A 20,085-nucleotide genomic window follows, 5' to 3' on the forward strand; every position below is an offset into this window, starting at 1 on the left:
GATAGTGTAGGATTAGTACTGTTTCTCAAACCTTTGCTAGATTTGTCAATAAAGATACCTGGGATTGGAATTTCTGTGGGAAGGTTTATACTTATAAACTTATTTTTAAAAATAGGCATTGGGTTAATCAAATTTTCTTTCTCGTCTTGAGTCTGTTTTCGGTAATTTGGATTGTGATCATTTCATCTAAGTTGTTGAATTATTTATAATATTTCCTCATTTTCTTTTTAATGGGTATTTTTCTAGTGATGACCCCTGTTTTTAATTTTTCTGTTGGTAGTTTATGTATTTATCTCTCTTTGCTGTCATTTTTTTCTGGAAGGTCATCTATTAATTTTTTCAAAGAACCATCTTTAGGTTTCATTGATTTTTAAAAATTCTCTTATTGTGTTTTTATGTCACTGATTTTGACTGTTATTTCTTTTTTTGTCTTTTTTAATGTTTTTATTTATTTTTGAGACAGAGACAGGGCATGAGCAGGGGAGGGGCAGAGAGGGGGGAGACACAGAATCTGAAGCTCCAGACTCCAGCTCACAGGCTCCAGGCTCTGAGCTGTCAGCACAGAGCCCGAAGTGGGGCTCGAACTCAACGGAGTGTGAGATCATGACCTGAGCTGAAGTCGGACGCTTAACTGAATGAGCCACCCAGGCACCCCTTGACTGTTATTTCTTATTATAATTTTGATTTGATGTTCCATTTCTAGTTTCTTTCTTTATTTTTTATTTATTATTATTATTATTTTTTTCCTTTTCTAGATTCTTAAAGGAGAGGCTTCTTTTATTATTAGAGTTGAGATCTTTCTTATTTTCTGCTATAACTGAATTTCCATTTTTTCACTACTTACCTGAATCTTACAATTTCAAAATGCTGTATTTTCATTTTCATTTAGTTCAAGCTGTTTTCAAATTTCCTTATCATTTCCTTCTTGACTAGTGGGTTATTTAGAATTTGTGTGTGTGTGTGTGTGTGTGTGTGTGTGTTATCAGATATTTGAGGATATTGCTTATAATCTTTTTTGTTTTCAGTTTAGTTCCACTGTAACCCTAGAACGTGTTTGATATAATTTCAGTCTTTTAAAATTTGTTGAACTTTGTGTTAAGGCCTACAATTTGGCTTATTCTGGGGTTGTGTGCTTGAAAAGAGAAGGTATATTCTGTTGTTATTAAGTCGAGTGTTCTAGAATGGTCAATTTAGACCTACTTGGTTGATAGTACCTTTAAGTATTTTGTGTCTTTATTGAGTTTTATGTCTACATATATCAATTATTGAGCAGTGTTGTAAACAAGTATATAAATATAATTGTGTATCTAAATATTTCTATTTTCAGTTGTGAATTTTGAAGCATTGGGTGGGTGCATTTCAGGATTATTGTCTCCTTGATGAATTGACACTTTTATCGTTATGTAATGTCCACTGCTAGTTCTTACAATATTCCGTGTTTGAAGTATGCTTTAAAAAAATGTGTGTGTGTGTATTTCAAGTTTTTATTTAAATTCTAGTTAGTTAACATAATATGGGTTTCAGGAGTAGAATTTAGTGATTCATCATTTTCTATTTTTTAAAATTTGTTTAATTTACATCTAAGTTAGTTAGCAGATGGTGCAACAATGATTTCAGGAGTAGTTTCTTTAATGTCCTTTACCTATTTAGACCATCCCCCCTCCCAAAACCCCTCCAGCAACCCTCTGTTCTCTATATTTAAGTCTTTTATGTTTTGTCCCCTTCCCTGTTTTTATATTATTTTTGCTTCCCTTCCCTTATGTTCATCCGTTTTGTATCTTAAATTCCTCATATCAGTGAAGTCATATGATATTTGTCTTTCTCTGATGAATTTGGCTTAGCATGATGCCTTCCAGTTCCATCCATGTAGTTGCATAAAAAATTTTTTTTAATGTTTATTTTTTGAGAAAGAGAGAGACAGAGCATGAGCATGAGCAGGGGAGGGGCAGAGAGAGAGGGAGACAAAGAATCTCAAGGAGGCTCCAGGCTCTGAGCTGTCTGCACAGAGCCCGACATGGGGCTTGAACTCATGGACCCTGAGATCATGACCTGAGCCGAAGTCACATGTTTAACCGACTGAGCCACCCAGGCGCTCCTGAAGTATGCTTTTTTAATAATATAGTCATAGCTTTCTTTTGATTAGTATTGTCACATTATATCTTTGTGTCTCTTTGTTCTTTTATCCTGTAAGTATCTTTAATAGTTAAAGTATGTGTCTTAGACATTATAGACTGCTTTTTAAATTTAAACTGATAATTTCTGCGTTTTAACTTAATTTTTTTCATCATAAGTGTACTCTTTAATCCTCATCACCTATTTTGGCCATCCCTCCCATCCATCTCCCTTCTGGTAACCATCAGTTTGCTCTCTATAGTTAAGAGTCTTTTTCTTGGTTTGTCTCTTTGTTTTCTTTGTTCATTGGTTTTGTTTCTTAAATTCCACATATGCTTGAAATCATATGGGATTTATCTTTCTCTGAGTTATTTTACTTAGCGTTATATTCTCTACCTCTATCCATGTTGTTGCAAATGGCAAAGATTACATTCTTTTTTATGCCCGAGTAGTATTCCATTATTTATATACACCACATCTTCTTTATCCTTTCATCTATTGATGGACACTTGGGCTGCTTTTGTAGTTTGACTGTTGTAAATAATGCAATAAATGTAAGGGTGCATGTATTTCTTAAAAGTAGTGTTTTGTATTTTGGGAGGTATAAATACCCAGTAATGTGATTCCTGGATCATAGAGTAGTTCTAGTTTTAACTTTTTTAAAAAACTTCTTAAACAAATGTTTGTTTATTCTTGAGAGGGAGAGAAAGAGAGAGCACATGTGCATGAGCGGGGGAAGGGCAGAGAGCGATGCAGACACAGAATCTGAAGCAGGCTCCAGGGTTTGAGCTGTCAGCACAGAGCCTGATACGGGGCTCGAACCCACAAACCATGAGATCATGACCCTTTTTTTAATTTTTATTTATTTATTTATTTAAAAAAAAATTTTTTTTTCAACGTTTATTTATTTTTGGGACTGAGAGAGACAGAGCATGAACGGGGGAGGGGCAGAGAGAGAGGGAGACACAGAATCGGAAACAGGCTCCAGGCTCCGAGCCATCAGCCCAGAGCCTGACACGGGGCTCGAACTCCCGGACCGTGAGATTGTGACCTGGCTGAAGTCGGACGCTTAACCGACTGCTCCACCCAGGCGCCCCTCATGACCCTTTTTTTTTTAGAGGATTCTATTCTATCTCTTTGACTAACAAGCTGTGCATCTGTGTGTTTTCATAGAGGAGTTGCTCTAGAGTTTACATTATACATTTTTAACTTATCAGCATCTGCCTTCAGGTAACATTTTATCACTGCAGATGCAGTATAAGACTGTGTACCAGTATATTTTCAGTTTTGCCCTCCTAGGTTTTGAAATATTGTTGCCAAACTGTTTGATTTTAGATGTATTATGAACCCCACAATAAATTTTAATTTTTGCTTTAAACAATTAACTTTTAAAAAGATTAAAAATGAGGAAAATATCTTTCAACGTTTATTTATTTTTGGGACAGAGAGAGACAGAGCATGAACGGGGGAGGGTCAGAGAGAGAGGGAGACACAGAATCAGAAACAGGCTCCAGGCTCCGAGCCATCAGCCCAGAGCCCGACGCGGGGCTCGAACTCACGGACCGCGAGATCGTGACCTGGCTGAAGTCGGACGCCCAACCGACTGCGCCACCCAGGCGCCCCGGAAAATATCTTTTATATATTCACATACTTAGCATTTCCATCACTTTTTATTGTTTTGCATACAGATATCTTGATCCAGGTTTTTTTTTTTTTTATTATATTTTTTAATGTTTAGTTATACTTATGAGAGGGAGAGAGAGAGAGAGACAGAACATGAGTGGGTAAGGGGAAAAGTGAGAGGGACACACAGAATCGGAAGCAGGCTCCAGGCTCCGAGCTGTCAGCCCAGAGCCCCATGTGGGGCTCGAACTCATGAGCTGTGAGATCATGACCTGAGCCAAAGTCGGATACTCAACTGACTGAGCCAGCCAAGCTCCCTGATCCAGGATTTTATTATCATTTTCCTTTTGTCTGAAGATTTCTTTAACAGGGCTCCAGGGTGGCTCAGTCAGTTAAGCATCTGACTTTTTATGTTACTTTTAGTTTTGAAGGATGCTCTTTGCTACATGTTTTGTTCAAGGTTTATTAGTTTTTTTTTCCTTAATGTTTCTCCAACCCCTTTAATTATGTTGTTTCACTGTCTTCTGGCTTACATAATTTCAGATGAGAAATTTGTAGTCACTCTTGTTTTTCTTACTCTAAGTAATATGTCTTAGGCTGCTTTTTAAGATTTTTCTTTTATTTCTCGGTTTCAGCAAGTTTCTATAAAGTGTCTTACAGTGTGTGTGTGTGTGTGTGTGTGGTTTGCCATTTTATTGTGGTTCTTGGATCTGTGGATTTACAGTTCCTTAGTTTGCAAGATTTACAGCTAGTATTTCACCAAATACATATTCTTATTCCCTTCCCACTCCCAACCTCACATGTTAGATTGGTTGCTATTGCCCCACAGGGCCCTGTAGCTGTTTGTCTTTTTTCATTTCATCTTTTACTTTGGGTAGGTATTGTTTGCTGTATCTTTAAGGTCATTCATCTTTTCTTTTGCCATTTCTGATCAGATGTTAATTATTCAAAGTGAAAATTTTGTTAGTTTTTGATGTTACCTCTGTGAATTCCATTAAAAAATTTTTTTTACTGTCATTTTTCTCATTCATTTTCCTTTACATACATACATACATACATTTATTTATTTATTTAGCATTTATTCATTTTAGAGAGACAGAGCGTAAGCGGGGGGGGGGGGGGGCGCGGAGGGCAGAGAGCGAGGGAGACACAGAATCCAAAGCAGGCTCCAGGCTCCGAGCTGTCAGCACAGAGCCTGATGTGGGGCTTGAACTCACAAACCACGAGATCATGAACTGAGCCGAAGTCAGATGTTCAACTGACTGAGCCACCCAGGGCCCCATCTTTTACATTCTTTTTTAATAAAATGTTTATTTATTTGGTGGGGAGAGGGGCAGAAAGGGAGAGAGAGAATCCCAAGCAGGCTCGAGGCTCAGTGCAGAGCCTGGCATGGGGCTCCATCCCATGACTGGGAAATTACGACCTGAGCTAATATCAAGAGTGGGATGCTTAACCCACTGAGCCACCCCAGGGCCCCTCATTTTCTATTTCATTCTTAAGCATATGACGCATATTGATAATAGCTGATTTAATATCTGTGGTTGTCCCTTCTATTAACTCCATTGTTTTCTGTTTTTATTTTTATATTTTCTCCTGGTTGAGACTCACATTTTCCTGCTTCTCTGTATACTTGGTACATTTTCATTGGATGCCATACTTTGTGATTTTTGTTGTTGCTATTGTTTTTATTTGTTGTTGTTGTTGAGCTAGATTTGTTGTAAAACAAATGTTGAGCTTTGTTTTAAAGTTAGTTTTGGAAATTTTTGATTATTGAGACTTATTTGTTAGCTCTTTTAGGGATGGTCTAGAAGATAATGTGTTGTAGGCTTCATTTAGCATTACTTTTATTTGTTTGTTTTTGTTACTTATTTTTAAGTAGGCTTCATGCTCCGTGCAGAGCCCAATGTGGGGCTTGAACTCAGGACCCTGAGATTAAGACCTGAGCTGAGATCAAGAGTTGGACACTTTACCGGATGAGCCACCCAGGCACCCCAGCCCTAATTTTAAAGGCATGTTTTGAATGTGTTAATATAGTCAGTGAGGTCTTGGCACTCTGGCTGGAGGGAATACGACTGATTCCTGGCTCTGGGAGCTCTGGGCCTTGTGTTGCAGCTGTGCTCTCATCTTTCCTTGGAACTTGTTAATGTTCAGCCTTTTGGGGTTTTACTCCACTTTTAAACAGATTGGTATTCAGATAAAAACTTAAGGGTACCCTTATGCAGATGTCTGGATCTTTTTCCCTGTACAACTCCTTCCTCTTGTGTACTCTGTTCCACTATTTCTAGCCTCCAGAACAGGTGATTTCTGTGTCCCCATTTCCGCAAAATTGCCAGTCTCTGAGTTTCCCTCTCTGTGCTGTAGTTTGTACATTAACTCCATGCAGAAAGCCTTTGTGATGTGGGGTGCCTGCCTGGCTCAGTGTGAAAAGCATGTTAGTCTTGATCTCAAAGTTGTGAGTTTGAGCCCCACATTGGGTGAGATTAAACAAACAAACAAACAAAGTTTTAGAAAAGTAAAAAAGAAAAGAAAGGCTTTGTGATAGTAGGGTTCACCTTGTTTCTTCCCTGTTGTCCAGGGATTACAGTTCTGTCCCTCCCTTTTGTTTAATGTCTAGTCATGGTTGTTTCCTATGGTCTGTCTGGTTTTCTAGCTGTTTATGGCTGGAGGGTAATTTGAACCTTCTTACTCCCATGTGGCTTTAAATAGAAGTCTGTTGTATTATTTTAGGAACTTAAATGAGTTTTAATTCATAGTATTAATATGGAACATTGGATTTTTGGTGGAAATTTTTCTTTAGTGCTGTTATTTACTTCAAATTTCTTTGCAACAGAGTGAATCAAAACTACAATAAAAGGGCTAATAGATACAAAAGAAAAAGAGAAGAGGGAAGAAAAGCCAAAGAAAAATTAAAATAAATAACTTTTATGTTACCATATGTAATTAGACTTCAAAGTTCTGTTAAAAACCAAAACTGGGAACATCTGAAAGCAATATGGAAACATAAAATGTAGGCATCTATTTTTCAGTGATACGGCTTTGACAAAGTACGGCCATTATCTTTTGCATTCAGAAAAAAATAAATTTAGCATTTGATTAGTCAGAAAAATCATACCAGAAGCCAGTGAGCAGCAATAGAAAAACATAAAGGAGGGGTGCCTCGGTGGCTCAGTGGGTTGGGCGTCCAACTTCAGCTCAGGTCATGATCTCATAGTCCATGAGTTGGAGCCCCAGTCAGGTTCTGTGCTGACAGCTCTGAGCCTGGAGCCTGCTTCCGATTCTGTGTTTCCCTCTCTCTCTGCCCCACCCCTGCTTGCTCTTTTTCAAAACTGAATAAACATTAAAAAAAAAATAATAATAAAGAGAAATATAAAGGAAATATGGGAAATTTAAAAATTACATAATGTTGATAAGTTGGTCCATTGAACAGAAGGAAAAGAATTGTGATGGATTGGTGAATGTAAAAAGCATGCCTTATTGGTGCCAAAACCAAGAATTAAGAGAAGTAAGGAAAAGAAAGCAAGGCAAAAATTAAAAATTTCTATTTGAGGAATACCACAATATAGAAAGCTCACACACACACACACACACACACACACACACACACACACACACACACTCATGCATGCACACACACTCCCTCCACACCCCCCCCCCCCACTTCTAGATAAAACAAATTTGAAATAAAGCCAATTGTGCCAGAAAACAAAAAATAGCAATGATCAGGAAAGTGGAGAAAGAAACATAAAACAGAGCAAAACACTGGTTTGGAAGGTTAAATGACAAAACCAGCTAAGTCATCATGTTTCAGTTTCTTTAACAATGAGTATTCATAATCATGAGGAATCATAAAGGAAAGATTAAAATTCTGCCTCCATAGTATCTCTTGAACTAGTTTCTTATTGTCTATTCCATTGTAGCAGTTATGTTGGGATAATTTCAAGAATTTCCAATGTCTCTGTACATAGTCCTTATATTTGTCTATAGGTTTCTACAAAAGCAGTTTCCTTTTATTAAGAAAATTCTTTGACCTTCTATCTCCTTACTGCGCTTCTCACTTACTCTGTTCCAGCCACAGTGTATTTTTGCTCTTCTTCCAACCCTCACATACTCTTAATGTCAGTAGGTTTGCATTTGCCTCTTCCTTCTACTGTAGTGCTCTTTTTCCAGATATCTGCGTGGTTTGCTTCCTGTTGTACCTCAGGTCTCTAGTGAGCTGTCTCTTTACAGAAAATTTTATTTTGTAAAGTTTATTTTATGAATATCTTTATAATTCTTTTTAAAAAATTTTTAAATGTTTATTTTTGAGAGAGAGAGAGAGAGAGCGAGTGAGCAGGGGAGGGGCAGAAAGAGAGAGAGAGAGAGAAAGAGACACACACACAGAATCCCAAGCAAGCTCCAGGGTCTGAGCTGTCAGCACAGAGCCCGACTCGGGCCTTGAACTCACGAACTGCAAGATCATTATCTGAGCAGAAGTGGGACGCTAATTGCGCGTCCGGGCGCCTCTATCTTAATTAAAATTGTAGTTAGTCCCTCATTTTTTGCTTTATAGTTTTCCTTCATATTATCTTGATGTTATATGTATTTTTTGTTTGTTTGTTTAGAAGAGTAACATATTTCTTCTCACTAGAATGTGGTTTAGTGAAGACAGAGATTTTGTTGTTTAACCCTGTATCCTGTATTTTAACAGAGCCAGACACAGGAGGATTGATCGAATCATCTAATGATGCTTGTTAAATATGTTGTCCGAGTAATTGTTTAAAGATGTTTCTAGCTATACTTCATCTCCATTTCTGAGAGTGGGATGTGAACATTTTTCATAATGATTGTGAATCTATCAGTTTCTCTTTGATGTGTAAATGTTTGCTTTATAAAATGTGAGAAGTTCTGTTGAGGTATCTTGGTAAATTAATCTTTTTATTATTAAATAATGGCAGCCAAGTTTAAGCCACTTACATTTACTGTGAAAACTTACATTTGTATTTAATTTTTATCTTGTTACTTTATTTTCTATTACATATTGTTTTATTTTTCCTTTGGCCCATTTTGGTTTGGTCAAATGTTCCTCATCTCTTCTTTCCCCTTTGTTGTAAAGTTTTCTTTTAAATTTAAACATAACTACTTAATAAATTCTAAAGCTAAATATCCTTTTCCTTTTTCCATGAGCCCTAAAATGAACCTTGGAATCCTTTAGCCCCAGTCACCTTCTTACCCAGTCCATGTGGTTTCTTACTTAGTTCTGTTTCTTTCCCCTTCCCTCATGAAGTTTGAAACGATGCTGTTTTGGCTGCTTGATCTGTTGTATTAGCTAATTTCTAATATTAAATCATACTTTTTTTCTAATATTAAGTCATACTTTCATTTTGGTGATATTTACTATTATTTTACTTAGTTTGTTTTTTTTTTTTCTTCCCCAACCATAGTTTGTAGATATATTTGTTAGGATTTTGGTTCCAAGTGTTTTCTTTTAAAGTCTTTTGTGGGTAGGAGTGACCTTTTGACAATTTGCAATAGTTCATATCGAAAATCATTTAGACTTTGATTGCTTTACCTTAAAAAAATTCTCATGTTACATCTCTTTTATTGTTTTTGATTAATATCATTTAAAAGAAAGATTAAAGTAGATTTCCTATTTAAATTTTCTATTTTCTATTGTTTTAATTTTTCTATTGTTTAAAAAAAGCTTTTGTTTAGTTTTTTCTTATTATTAATCCTTTATTGTTTTCTACTCTTTTGAGTGTTTTTCATCTTAAATAGTTTTGTGACTTTTTGAGTAATTAAATAATTTAAAGCTCTGAAATTGAATACTGCTGTTAATTTCTAAGTTTTAAAAATATATAATTTCTTGTTTTTCTTATTTTATGTGTTAAAAAAGTGGATTTTTTTGGACTAATTTCTATCCTTAATTTCTGAGACTTCACAAAATTTAAAGGCATTTTTTTAAATTGCATTAAGTCAAAGACTCACTTTTTCATGACTCTTGTGTTTATTTTACTTTACTGAAGTGAATTTTGTAAATTAAGTTGCACCACATTTGTAAGGTGTGTGATTAGATTATGTTCAACATTTACAGAATTTATTTATTTTTTTGAGTGGTTTGCAAGGGTCTGCATCACTTTTATGTACGGAAGCATCTTAAAAATACGCTTCTCGGGGCGCCTGGGTGGCGCAGTTGGTTAAGCGTCTGACTTCAGCCAGGTCACGATCTCGCGGTCCGTGAGTTCGAGCCCCGCGTCGGGCTCTGGGCTGATGGCTCAGAGCCTGGAGCCTGTTTCCGATTCTGTGTCTCCCTCTCTCTCTGCCCCTCCCCCGTTCATGCTCTGTCTCTCTCTGTCCCAAAAATAAATAAACGTTGAAAAAAAAAATTTTTTTAAAAAAATACGCTTCTCTGGGCATCACTACTCAATTTCACTAGGTAGAGAGGTATGTAACCTGGCATATGAACTTTGAAAAGAAGTTCAGGTTCATTAGGTGGTTAAAAAACTCCTGGTATACACAGAGGGTCGTCTCACGGTCAGCTCAAGAGAGGAACAGGGCCTAAAATAAAGAATACTTTAAAAAGTGAGTTGTGATGACAAAATATATCATTCTGGGCTGTATTCACATTTGTGTAAGGAAGGGCTGGGTTTGAAGGAGAAATGACTCTAAAGTGTTATATTTGCCATTTGATATGGTATAATGTAGTTAAAATTGCCTAAATTGTTTGATTTTGTATACCTTCAACTTTTTATGTATGTTAAATATAATTATAAGCCTTAACATTTATAATTCTGTGTATTTATTTCTATATAGGCCTCGAAGTAGAGGAAAAATTACAGTGGAAGATGAGGACAGCATGGATGGACTGGAGACAACAGAAACAGAAAATATTGTGGAAACAGGTATCAAACTTAACAGAGTTTTAAAAACGTACATCATAATTTGCACAATTAGCATTTGTATACTGAGTTCTAAAATTTACATCTGCTGAAGTAGTTTGATAGGTTATGGCAGTGAAAAAACTGAGTTCTCTTTTTTTCCTGACAGTGCTGATTTAGTGGAAAGTATTTAATATCTATAGAGAAATGTTTCTATTGAAGCAAAATTAAAACTGGGTTAAGCAGTAGTTCCAGGTCATCAGTTTGATAGTTTGTAGTATATTTCTTTTATGAACCACCCAGCGTTTGTTTGAAGCTTATTGTGTTAATATATGTGTGAGGGGAAAAATATGCCCCATTAACTAATGGTATTGTGAAATGCTGGGTTAAACCAGACCAAATGCTTTCTGGTCTTTTGGACGTTTGGGTGCCTTAAAGAAGCTAATGTGTATTGTGGATCTGCAAAGGGAAGATACTTCCAAAATTTATAGAGTTAGTGATTTAAAATGTCAAAAGGACGAGGTTTCATATTGTATTCAGAAGGCATCTATGTGAGATGGTCTCTCGTTGGCAGTGGTTTTTAACCATTGTTTGATAGAGTTTAGACACAGTGATCGGCTTTTTCTCTGAAGTTGAATGTTGTCTTCCTGTTGCTCACAGAATGTCATACAGTTTTTAGAGAAAAGTTAGAAATTGCTGTATCTTGAAACACAATTTTCCGTAAGATACTTCCAGTGTGTTGGTGCTCTTCAGCTGTAATTCTTGGAAGGCCTTCACGTGTTCTCCAGTTCTCATCCCTCTTTCTTTTCCAGTAGGGTCTCAGTAGGTAGAGTTCCGGCTGTAGCTTGGAATGCACAGTTCCACATTTTGCCATTTTGCTGCGGATTTGTTACCACATTGGTTTAAACTTGAATTTATATGAGTGCCCCACTAGTTACTTATCAGGATTTTTTTCCTAAAATTTTTTCTGTACTGTATACTGTTACTTTCTAGCGGAAGGTCTTTTTGAAGTCTTAAGTGACCTTTTTCAACATAGCGATTGCTTATGAGTTGCTTTAAACCAGTGCTACCAGACTGTGCCACAGGCCCCATTTTGGGCATTTAACAGCAGTCTTCCCGAGTACTTTCCCTCATTCTCTAAAAATTTAGCATCTGCCTTTCTCCTTTCCCCTGCTTCTCCCATTGTGATTTTAATAATCTATTCGGTACCCAGACCTCTTGGCTCCTGGATTTCCTTAAAGTTCCTATTCTGCAACCCACCTCAGTCCTCTTAATGTAGGGCCATAAGAAGGTCCTACATTATTAGCCTTTGTCGTCTCGCTTGTTATCAGGATTGCTGTTTCACTTCCAGAATCTCGGCATCAACTGTCCTACCCTCTGCTACCCCTTCTTTTTCCAGCTCGTTTTCTCCCAGTATTCTCACATCATAATTCTTCAACCATGTCGAGTCCTCCAATCCACTGATCTTAGCGATGGGTTGTTACCCTCCTCCACTAGCTCCGAGTTTGTGACCCATTGTTGGAGTCATCGTCTCAACTTTAACTTTTTTTTACCACCCTCCGATCGGTTTCCTTTTATTACAAAACCTAAATTCTGCAATGTAGCAGCTGAAAATGGCTGGAGAAAAACATAAACTTGGTCACTGGTTTCATTTTAAATTTATGACTTCAAATGTCAAGTGCGTATGATTGCTACCCTACACTCATTCCACGTGTACTTAGAAATTTCCTCTTGGGGCGCCTGGGTGGCGCAGTCGGTTAAGCGTCCGACTTCAGCCAGGTCACGATCTCGCGGTCCGTGAGTTCGAGCCCCGCGTCGGGCTCTGGGCTGATGGCTCAGAGCCTGGAGCCTGTTTCCGATTCTGTGTCTCCCTCTCTCTCTGCCCCTCCCCCGTTCATGCTCTGTCTCTCTCTGTCCCCCCAAAAAATAAATAAAAAACGTTGAAAAAAAAATTAAAAAAAAAGAAAAAAAAAAAGAAATTTCCTCTCCCAGTATCGGTGATGAATCTTTCATCACCTTCTCTTCTCTTTTCAAACTTCTAACACCTCTTCCCATTTTTCATTCTTAAATTATTGATGATCTTGCTTATTTCAATGGAAAAAAAAAATAGAGGTAACCAGGGAAGAGATGCTCTACTTACCCGCCATCGCACCTTCTTTCCCGCTTCCAGTCCCTTCCATGTATTTTACCTTCACTACTGTTAAAATTTAGGGGTGAAACGTCTGGTTATCAAAGGTCAGCTCTGCTGCATGTCCTGGATTCTCTGTCTTCCTCTCATAGGGACCTTGCACCCTCCTTTTCCTTGGCTTCTTGCATCATGCATTTCCTGTCTCAGTGAATCATTTCCATTAGCATTTGAACGTGCTGCAGTATTGCCTTTCCTGAACACAAACACCCTCCTTTGATCAGAGGTCCCTTTCCAGGTACTATGTTGCTTTTTTTTTTTTTTTTAAACTTTTTAATGTTTGTTTATTTTTGAGAGAGAGACACACAGAGTGTGAGCCGGGGAGGAGCAGAGAGAGAGGGAGACAGAATCCGAAGCAGGCTCCAGGCCCCGAGCTGTCGGCACAGAGCCCAATGCAGGGCTCGAACCCACGAACCGTGAGATCATGACCTGAGCCGAAGTCAGACGCTCGACCAACCGAGCCACCCAGGCACCCCCACTGATTTTTTACTCACCTTTATAGGAAAAGTCCGTGAAGGAGTTGTGTATACTTCTGGCTGCTGCTCATTTTTGACCACTTTCTCATGACCCTCCTCCGAGGCGGGCTTTCTTCCCCCCCCACTTGTTGGAGATTGTTCTTGTCGGTGTTGCCCGTGATCTCATACTGCCGCAGCCAGCTTTTAGTCTTTGTCTGCCTTCACACGGTGTCCTATTCAGTGTCGTTTCACACAGCTAACGGCTTTCAGTAGTGACTGTTTTCTCGCTTCACTTTCAGGACACCACATTCTTTGGCTATTTTCCTGCATCGCTGGTCTCTCTTCATTGTCTTTTGCTCACCTTCAGTTTAGTTGCTTTACATATTATCTATGTGCTCTTCATTCCAAAAATTATATTATCGGCTCTTTTCTTGCTTTGAGCACAGCCTGTATCTTTAGCTTTCTTCTTAACATCCGTTCTTAGATGTCTAAAGAGGATCTTAAACTTAAGGTGTCCTGTGCAGTGCTGTTTTTTTGTTATCCTGAAACCTTCTCTTCCGGTGTTTCCATCTCCTTAAATGACATCATGCATCTTTCAGGCTAAAAAATACGGAGCCCATCCGAAAGTCTTTGGTCTGCACCTTCACGATAGATCCTATTTCAGATGCTTTCCACCTCTGTCTCTACTGTCCGCCAGGACTGCTTGTGTGGGTGGCTCCAGGAGCTTCCTGTCTCCTTGCTTTTGCTCTTCATTGTAGTCTTCTTGTCCACAGAACAGCCAGGGATCTTTTCAGGCCAAACTCAGGGTCTTTTACTTCCCTCTGTCAACCATACAGAGCCTCCAGTGAAACTTAGAATAAAATCCAAAGCTCCTATATCATGGTTTTCACCCTGTACTAGCGTGACTTTGGCTACCTGTCCAATGACATCTTCTACTTTCCCCCTTGCTCATTGGGCTCCAGCCGTACTGGCCTTTTTGCTATTCCCAGAGGCCACTAGCCAATTCCTTTAACAGGCTTTTACACTTTACATCCGCTTAGAACCCCCCCCCCCCCCCTTTCCTAGATATTCATACTGATTATTGTCTGGCTTCCTTCAGGTCTCCGCTCATTTGCTCTCTTCTCAGACAGGCGTTTCTTGGCCAACTTGTCTAACGCTTGTCACTCTGTCCTTTTCTCCTTTACTTTTCTTCTTAGTATTTAAACAGATAGGACATAGTATTAGATAGTAGTTTATTGTGTGTCTTCCACACTCGACTGTAAGCTTCCCAAGGTTAGGGATTTGGCTTGTTCATGGATTTATTCCCAGTGCCTAGAATACTCCCAGACACATAGTAGGCTTTAGTTCACTAATAGAACGAGTGTTGCATTCTTACAGTTTCTCTTGTATTTCTAAGCTAGTGCTATACTTAGAACATCACCACGAAGCTAAAATTCTAACATTTAATGTTTTCTTATGTTTAGAGTAGTAAGCCCCACAAATAGACTGTCTTCTTATGCTATCTCTTATGAGACATCAAGGCAAATAAAATTTAGTAAAATGTTTTAACAGGAGCGGGGTATTTTTCTTATTCTGGCCTTTATACTAAAGTTAAATAAAATCAAGTGAGTTAGTTTTTGCTGTCTTTGTCCTTGGAAAGACCTTTGTCCACTTGCTTTAGTGAACACACAAGGTAAGGAGACTAGTAAAGCGAAGAATAGAGAATAGTTGTTAAAACTACCAAGCTACAGGGGTGCCTGGCTGGCTCAGTCAGAGGAGCATGTGACTCTTGGTCTTGGGGTCACGAGTTTTGAGCCCCATGTTGGGTGTAGAGATTACTTAAATAAATAAAACTTAAAAAAACAAAAACTACTAAGCTACAAATAAACCCAAGCAAAGAGAAGGGTTCCATGCATTTCTGATAAGTTTAAAACCACACTCAGGTTGGCTGCAAGGCTTCACTATCTCTGTGCATGTCTCAAGGCCCAAGGTTTATTGTAAAGTCCCTTATATCTGTGACTTTTGTGCCTTGGTACATCTGTTTAATGATGTATAGTAATGTAAGAGTGTTTATTAAAATGAGTATGGGGGTTTGTGTGTGGGTGGGGTAAGGTGGTAGGAATGAGTATCCTACCAGTGGCCGTTGGGGAAGTTGCAAGAAATTTCACAGATCAGTTTGCTACATTTTTATGTTAAGAAAATCCTGTTTTTTGTTACTAGTCTGCTTTTTCCTGTGTAAATAAAATCAACCTGAATGAAGTGTAAGGTACTTAAGAGAAATTCCGCTTTTCTTGGAGAATCATTACATAATCAGGGCTTTGCAAACTTGTTTTAGTTAATTATAATTGGTTAATTATGATTTAGCTAATTATAATTAAAAATTTCTTTTGACTATTTAAGTTGTCGTAGTTTGGCTAGTGGGAGCCCCTTTGCAGCTGGCTTCTAAGCCCTTTTCAGTATCATCTCAAAATGTTTCAAAGCTCATTGCTCTTTGGCAGCAGTGTTTTTCAGGTCTGTCTTTAATTTTCTCTGTCCCAGGATATGAAATCGACTGTTCCCCAAGGACTCGTAGTTCTTTTTAGTGGAGAGTAGGATTAGAGATTTTTATCTCTAAGGATGCATATTGTTTTTTATCGAGAATTAGTTATGTTAGTCCATTTTAGTGATATTAGTTACTACACAGATGTGAGAGTGTACGCATGTGCTTATAAATAAGTCCTTGTTCACATCGATGCTTTCAGTTTCCCTCTAGCATAATTTTTATCGGCAGACGTTAGTTTTAGAGCAGTTACAGGTTCACAGCAAAATTGGGTGGAAGGCACGGGTATTTCCTGTATGCCTCCTGCCCTTGCACATGCATAGCTTTTGTCGTTATCAACACCCCCCCACCAGCATGGTGTATTTGTTATAAGTGATGGAGCTGCATTAATACATCATTATCACCCATAGTTTCCTCTTCGTGCTGTATGTTCTGTGAGTTTGGACAAGTGTGTAATGCTGTGTATCTGTCATTATAGAGTTATATAGTATTTTCACGCCCCTAAAGCCCCTCTGTGCTCCACCTGTTCATCCCTCCCTCCCCTTTAACCCATCGCAACCACTGATCTTTTTACTGTCTACATAGTTCTGCTTTTTCTAGAATGTCATACAGTTGGAATCATACAGTATGTAGCCTTTTCAGATTGACCTCTTTCACTGAGCATTATGCATTTAATTTTTCTGCATCTTTTCATAACTTGAGAACTCGTTTCTTTTTAGCAGTAAATAATATTTGCTGTTGGGATGTACTACAGTTTGTTTATCCATTCATCTGCTGAAGGACATCGTGGTTGCTTCCAAGTTTTGGCAATTATGAGTAAAGCTACTGGAAACATCCACATGCAGGTTTTGTGTGAATGTGAGTAAGTATTCAGCTCCTTTGTTTGGGTAAATTCCAAGGAGCATGATTGCTGGATCATGTGGTAAGAGTATGTTTAGTTTTGTAAGACCCTGCCAAACTGTCTTCCAAAGTGGCTGTACCATTTTGCACTCCCACCAGCCGTGAATGAGAGTTCCTTTTGCTCACTGTCCTCTCCAGCGTTTGGTGTTGTCAGTGTTGCTGATTCTCCTCCTCCTCCTCTTCCTCCAACTTCTTTTTTTACATTTATTATCAAATTGGCTTCCATACAACATCCAGCGCTCATCCCAACAAGTGCCCTCCTCAATGCCCATCACTCATTTTCCCCTCTCCCCCACCCCCATCAACCCTCTGTTCTCTGTATTTAAGGGTCTCTTATGGTTTGCCTCCCTCCCTCCCTCCCTCCCTCCCTCCCTCCCTCCCTCCCTGTAACTATTTTTTCCCCTTCCCCTCCCCCATGGTCTTCTGTTAAGTTTCTCAACATCCACGTATGAGCGAAAACCTATGATATGTCTTTCTCTGACTGACTTATTTCACTCAGCCTAATACCTTTCAGTTCCATCCGCATTGCTGCAAATGGCAGGATTTCATTCTCTCTCATGGCCAAGTAGTATTCCATTGTATATATAAACCACATGTTCTTTACCCATTCATCAGTTGATGGACATTTAGGCTCTTTCCATAATTTGGCTGTTGTTGAAAGCACTGCTATTAGCATAGGGGTACATGTGCCCCTATGCCTCAGCACTCCTGTATCCCTTGGATAAATTCCTATTAGTGCTATTACTGGGTCATAGGGTGGTTCTATGTTTAATTTTTTGAGGAACCTCCACACTGTTTTCCAGAGCGGCTGCACCAGTTTGCATTCCACCAACAGTGCAAGAGGGTTCCCATTTCTCCACATCTGCGCCGGCATCTGTAGTCTCCTGATTTGTTCATTTTTTGACCACTCTGACCAGTGTGAGGTGATATCTCAGTGTGGCTTTGATTTGTATTTCCCTGATGATGAGTGACATCGAACATCTTTTCATGTGTCTGTTCTTGGCCATCCTAATAAGTGTGTAATAGTTTCCCATTTCAATTTACATTTCCCCGATAACATATCATGTGGAACATCTTTTAGTATGGTTATTTGCCATTTGTATATCTTTGGTGAGATGTCTGTTAAATTTATTAGCTCATTTTTTAATCAGGTTGTTAATTTTCTTATTGTTGCGTTTTAGGAGTTCTTTGTATATTTTGGGTAAGAGTCCTTTATCAGATGTGTCTTTTCCCAGTCTGTGGCTTAAGTTCTTATTCTCTTGTCAATGTGTTAAGCAGAGTAGAAACTTTTAATTTTAACGAAGTCCTTTTTATCAATTGTTTCTTTCATGTATCATGACTTTGGTTTGTATCTAAAAAATCATTGCTAAACCCAAGGTCATCTAGATTGTCTCCTATGTTCTAAGAATTTTATAGTTTTGCATTTAACATTGAGGTCTGTGATCCCTTTTATGTTTACGTTTGTGAAGGATGTATATAGTCTGTGTTGAGATTGTGTGTGTGTGTGTGTGTGTGTGTGTGTGCACGTGCATGCGTGTGCCCAGGCGTTAAGTTTTTCCAGCATCATTTGTTCAAAAAGACTTTTCTTCTCCATTGTATTGTCTTTGCGTCTTGTCTTAATGACCAGATAAGTATTTATTTGTGTCTATTTCTGGCTTCTCTGTACCACTACTAATGTATTCACTTTTTTGCCAAAATTATACATTCTCGATTACTGTAGCTATCTAGTAAGTCTTGAAGTCAGTTCTCCAACTTTGTTCTTCATCAGTATGTTGTTGGCTAATCTGAGTCTTTTGCTTTTCTGTAAACATTTTAGAATCAGTTTGTCAATATCTACAAAATAACTTACTGGGGTTTTGATTAAGACTGCCTTGAATCCATAGATAAAATGGGGAAGAACAAACATCTTAGCAATATTGAGTCTTCCAATCCATGAATATGAAATAGCTCCATTTGTTAGTTCTTCTTTATTTTCCTTCATCAGAGTTTTGTAGTTTTCATCATGTAGATCTTACATGTATTTTGTTAGACTTATACAGAAGTATTTGATTTTGGGGAGATGCTAACATAAATGATATTAAAAAAAATTTGCATTCTACTTGTTCATTACTATATATGTATATATATATATAAATGTGTGTGTGTGTGTATATATATATATATATATATATATATATATATATATATATAAAGTGTATATAAAAGTGATTGACTTTGTACAGGTAACCTTGTTATCTTGCAACCTTGCTATAATTGCCTATTAGTTCCAAGGTTTTTGTTTTTGCATATCCTTTTGGATTTTGTACATAAATGATCATGACATCTTTGAACAAAAACCATTTTTTTTCTTCCTTCCCAATCAGTATACCTTTTATTTTCTGTTCTGGTCTTTGTACAAATAGCTATAAGAACTTCTTATAAGAAGTTGAAAAGGAGTAGTGAGAGGGTGACATCCTTGGTTTATTTTTGATCTTAGTGGGAAAGTTTCTAGTTTCTCACCATTAAATATGGTGTTGCTATATGGTTTTTTTTGTTTTTTTGTAGATACTAATTTTTTAACGTTTACTTATTTTAAGAGTGCGCATGATAATGGGGGAGGGGCAGAGAGGGAGAGAGAGAGTATCCTAAGCAGGCCCTGCATTGTCAGCACACAGCCTGATGTGGGGCTCGATTCCATGAACCATGAGATCATGACCTGAGCTGCAATCAAGAGTCCAGTGCTCTACCAACTGAGCCACCCAGGCACCCCTGTAGATATTCTTTATTAAGTTGAAGAAGTTCTAGTATACTGAGAGTAGTTTTTATCATGAGTGGGTGTTGGATTTGTCTGATGCTTTCTCTGCATCTACTGATATGATTATGTGATTTTTCTTTTTTAGCCTATAGATGCAATGAATTACATTAATTTTCTTTTTTTTACATTAATTTATTTTCCAATGTTGAACAAGTTTTGCCTACTTGGGATAAATTCTGCTTGGTTGTGGTGTATAATTCTTTTTGTATGTCTTTGGATTCACTTTGCTAATATTTTGTTGAGGATTTTTGCATTTATGTTCTTAAGGGATACTGGTCTGTAGATTTTGTTATTGTGTTTTGTTTCCTTGCAATGTCTTTGTTTTTGTTTTTGGCATTAAGGTAATGCTGTTCTAATAGAGTGAGTTAGGAATTGTTTCCTTTGCTTTTGTATTCCAGAAGACATTGTAGAGATTTAGTATAATATCTTCCTTAAGTGTTTGGTAGAATTCACCAGTGAAGCCATCAGGGCTGGGTGCTCTCAGTTTTATAAGGTTATTAATTATTGATTCAACTTCTTTAACAGGTATAGATATATTCAGATTGTTTCTTCTTGTGGTGCTGGCAAATTGTGTCTTTCAAAGAAGTTCATCTAGGTTATCAATTTTGTGGGCACAGAATTGTTAATTTATTCCTTTATTGTCC

General features: G+C 37.8%; 1 protein-coding gene across 6 annotated transcripts in view; it reads left to right on the top strand.

The window, feature by feature from the left end:
• The window catches only part of KMT2C (lysine methyltransferase 2C), a 288,984-nt gene that overhangs the window by 70,196 nt on the left and 198,703 nt on the right, over positions 1–20,085 (top strand). For all 6 annotated transcript variants that reach the window (XM_086685695.1, XM_086685705.1, XM_086685722.1 and 3 more), the window contains one exon: positions 10,525–10,613. In XM_086685695.1, coding sequence (XP_086541821.1) covers positions 10,525–10,613 — 89 coding nt within the window. The remainder of the gene's footprint in view (positions 1–10,524; positions 10,614–20,085) is intronic.

This window comes from Puma concolor, chromosome A2 (assembly GCF_028749965.1).
Source record: "Puma concolor isolate L17-30 chromosome A2, mPumCon1.1.hap2, whole genome shotgun sequence".
Taxonomy (NCBI): Eukaryota; Metazoa; Chordata; class Mammalia; order Carnivora; family Felidae; genus Puma; species Puma concolor.